General features: G+C 34.6%; 1 protein-coding gene across 1 annotated transcript in view; it reads left to right on the forward strand.

Moving 5' to 3' along the window:
* Positions 1-3,248: 3,248 nt before the first annotated feature.
* LOC103130813 (vasodilator-stimulated phosphoprotein-like) overlaps positions 3,249-4,268 on the forward strand; it is a 4,906-nt gene continuing 3,886 nt past the window's right edge. The window contains exon 1 of the mRNA XM_007542319.2: positions 3,249-3,818. Within this exon, the coding sequence (XP_007542381.1) occupies positions 3,814-3,818 (5 nt within the window). The 5' untranslated portion in view covers positions 3,249-3,813. The remainder of the gene's footprint in view (positions 3,819-4,268) is intronic.

The raw sequence follows: 4,268 nt of genomic DNA on the forward strand, positions 1-4,268 counted from the left end.
ACCAGTGATTCCACAAACTAGAGAAGAACCTCACTAATCTTTGAACAGGATTGGTCAAAGTCTGAATGATGTTTACAGGGTCTGTTAACCTACACATCTGTACACAATGTTTTGAAGCACAGCAGCGCAAGCTGGTACATTGGCATTTATAAACATCTGACTGGCACTACTCCATCGTGGCACCCTAAGGAGCATCCTCATGCCATCATTGTAAGTGTCAAGTTTTTTCAGGTTAGGTTTACTGTGCAATTCCCCACTTGAAATGGATAGTTTCCACTGAGAAGTTTGAACTGGATTTCACTCAAAGAGCCTTTAATTTAGTTGACTCATCTTTATTTTTTGTATGATTGTCCACATAGGACATTGCACATAGCCCATAGGTGAAAAACCTCAAAAGAAACAGAAAGACATCTATTACATTCTGAAATTAACAAGATAAATACATTGTGAAAATCAGATTTCTACCCCTTTAAACCAGTTATTTTAAAAGTATAATAAATATTTTATAGTAAAATTCAACAGCAATAAATAAATTAGCATTTTTATCATTTTGTTAAATATTTTCACAAACATTCTGACCAACATTTTTTTCTTTCTACTTTAACCAATAAACACCAAGTGTATTTTTTCTTCTTTTTTTCTTTTTAACTTACTAGCTTGACTTCAATAAGATTAAACAATTTGATACAATAATCAATCAGAGTTCATTTGCTGCTCCAATGAAATTCAGCAATGAGCAACAGCATTGTGAGGCTTACCGGCTGTCTTTCACAGTTTGTAGAAACTTTTACACAGTTCTGAATTTACATGCTACCAGCGCTGTTTGCTTCTCATGCTCTCAAACAGGGGTGACAGATCAGTCACACCAAAAGTAGCTGCACTCTGATTGCTAGAAGATTGAGTCCACCTGGTTCTCTTCACTAACAGGCAGGAGTGGTTACCTAGCAGTTCACCAGAACAGTAAGCGACCTGAAATTTATGCATACTGCTTTTTCTGTAATGCCGCCACAGGTGGGCAGTATACATCGGAGTACAATATGCTTTAAAAAGTGCAGTTTTAACAGATGCTGAGCACATGGAGAACTTCCGAAAGAGCATATTAGCTTGTGCATATTGAATACAACGCTCTGTAAATGTCTCTATCAGACAGGTCAGTGGTGTTGTAATGTCCCAAATATTTCACCTCATCAGTAACTTGGAAGATACTGCCAGACAGTGTGAAGTCAGGGAAAGATAATTTAGTGTCTTCTTTGCTCTTGACAATCATGATGTTGCTCTTTTTTGCGTTGTATTTAATATCATACAGTAACCCATACTGAGAGCAACCCTTAACAGTTGCTGCAGACCAGCACTGTATGGACAAAGGATCACAAGATCTTCAGCATACATCAGGTGGTTGATGGTTCTGTTGCCAACCCAACAGCACAGTCCTACATTGATTCAACAGTTTAGATAAATCATCCATATATAGGTTAAAAAGGGAAGGAGACAAGATGCTGCCTTGCTGCACACCATTACCCACATAAAAAGAAGCCAATACAGAGTTTCCCCATTTTACAGACATGCTCTAGTGAGCATGTCAGTACCAATACACTAATATTCTTAATAAATATTTAGGAACTCCTCTCTCATGTAATTTATAAAACATTTTTTTACGATTAACATGGTCAAATGCTTTTGATGCATCTATGAAACACATAAAAATTATGGTACCATGTCTCTTGTTTAAATCCAAGATTTCCTTGATGCACATATCACTGCCAAGTTTTGGTTTAAAACCGAACTGATTATCAGATGTGGCTATAAACTTCTCGATTTTACTTAGCAGAGCCCTCTCAAAGACTTTTGATGAAGTACTGGCCGAAGCTATAGGCTGATAGTTGTCTTTGCTATTTATTTTACCAGCCTTATCTTTTACAATAGGCACTAAAATCACAGACAACGTAGAATTTGGTGAAATGCCATGGATTAAAAACTTTGATCTGCATTAAAATGAACATTTGCTTTAATAACAAATAAAAGTAACATATTTCTCATTTACGGTGCCACACAGGATATAAAATCATGCCGCTAAGCTCACTGGGAAATAGTTCCCACTCCTTTGTTTTCTTCTTTCAATTTTTTAAAGTGCTAACCTAAAAACTCTAGTTTGTTCAACTCTCAGAGGACTGACAAAATTAATAGAAAGTTAACATAACTTACTTGTAAGTTTATCTTTCACCAATACACATTTTTGATTCAAAATCTAGAACTCACAAAATTTATTTGACTTAAAGAGTAGAAGATAGTAGACACAACTAAATGCGGCTCAAATGTTTTAGAGTGTGCTCACATTACCTCTGGTGCTTGTACCTACTTCAAAAAGTTGCCTGTTCTGAAACAGATACCTGCATATTTTAAATATTAGTTTCAAGTTCCTTCATCGCCTCGCAACACTTGCACCACATTTAAGGCATTTATCAAATAGGCCACGTTATTGTGAAATAGAGCTTTTGTAGAACTGAGAAAAAACATAGCATGACAATTTCTGTTTGCTAAAAGAATTATCAAGCAATAATCTAATGTCTTATATTGTTTAGTTGGCAGTAAAAAGCAAAGTAGGCTGTTCTTTTATTGCTCATCAGCTTGCACATTACACAACACAATGTGGCCACTAAGTTGCTAAGGAAGGAAGTGAGGTATTAGACATGTCAAACTTTGTTTCATGAAGTTGTCAATTTTACAAAACATCCACCTGGTTTGATAACATAAAAATAAGCATTTGTGTTAAAATATTATTTATATTTTAACACAAATAAATCAATTAGTACATTACAGTACATTAGTACATTACGGTACATTAGTATCGTTATGTACTAATTAATGTTCCCTGTTTCGTTATACATATACTCTACTTTTTAAGAGTGATCAGGATTATAAATATTTTTGCTTCCACTTCAAAAATGAAATGTTTTTTGGTCTGACTCAGATAATTTGGACATCCACAAGTGTGGAATTTGCATTGTTAGTATAGGAAAGAGAACAATACTGAGAAGAGAAACAAAACAAAAAACAACAAAAAAGGATAAAGTACAATATACACAGTACAGTATAAAATTACACTATAAAATTTCTCAAATTGTACATTTTATCCTGTAATAATAATAATATAATAATAATAATGTAAAACATCTGGTTCATGTCTAGGTAATTCACACTCACCTTTCACACACACATGCACACGCGCACACACACACACACACACACACACTACAATAAAACTGTGACAATCAAACAGAATACTAGGAAGTGTTTAGCTTGAGCAAACAAAAGAGAAGCCCCTCTAATACATCAAACCGCTTTATGTGAGGCTGCACTGGTTAACATGAGGATGTCAGTTATGCTAACCACAGAAACAGACAAAGATGTAAAAGCAGATTTCTTTTGCACTCTAACTACTTATACTTTCAACTAAACACAAATCATACCCAATATAAATTGATAAACCAAAACCAAATCATGTTCTGAAAAAAAAGAGCAGAACAGCGTGCACCCATTGCCACAGGTGAAAAAGTTAAAGGGGAAATGAGTGTTTAGAAGAAGTTCAAACAAGAACAGGAAGAGAGCCGGAAAAAAAATAGCCGAAGAAATGAGAATACAAAGGCAGAAGTGCAGTTAGTTGGTTTCAGTGTCAGGGGAGAAGGCAACAGCACTTTTCCGAAACAAATGTCAAGCAGTTTTTCAGCTTACAATTAAAAGGGAGTGAGAGATTTTTGAAAAGCAGCAAATTTTTGTAAAGCAAGTCAATCACTGGATTTTCATTGCAGCTTTAAAATGAGGTAAGTTATGTTATAATAAATGTGACAATGTTACTTAAAGTTCTACTATCTGAAATCTCTACAAAACTCTACAAAATTGAAGTATAGACTAATTAGTTTCTGAACAGTAAAAAAACCCAAAACTTTATTATACATGACTCTTTTTAGCCATGTAAATATCATAAAAAGATAATTTGTACAATTTTTTTTTATAACTTTAAAGAAAAGGAAACTAAACACTTCCTGTGTTCTGTCTACATTTCCTGCCTTCCATTGCATCTCAACCTCATGTCAGGTATTTTACTTTCGCAGTTAGAGAGAATGAAAGGTAGCAGTGCAATAAAGCAAAACTGGCTTATTTTTCTTACATCTCATTGCATCAAACCTTGAACAGAAAAAAAAAATCCAGTCTACCATAAAAGGAAATGGACCGAGGACCGAACACAGGAAGTGGTCAAAGATAAAACCTGT

Source organism: Poecilia formosa, unplaced genomic scaffold, assembly GCF_000485575.1.
Source record: "Poecilia formosa unplaced genomic scaffold, Poecilia_formosa-5.1.2 Scaffold679, whole genome shotgun sequence".
NCBI classification, from domain to species: Eukaryota; Metazoa; Chordata; class Actinopteri; order Cyprinodontiformes; family Poeciliidae; genus Poecilia; species Poecilia formosa.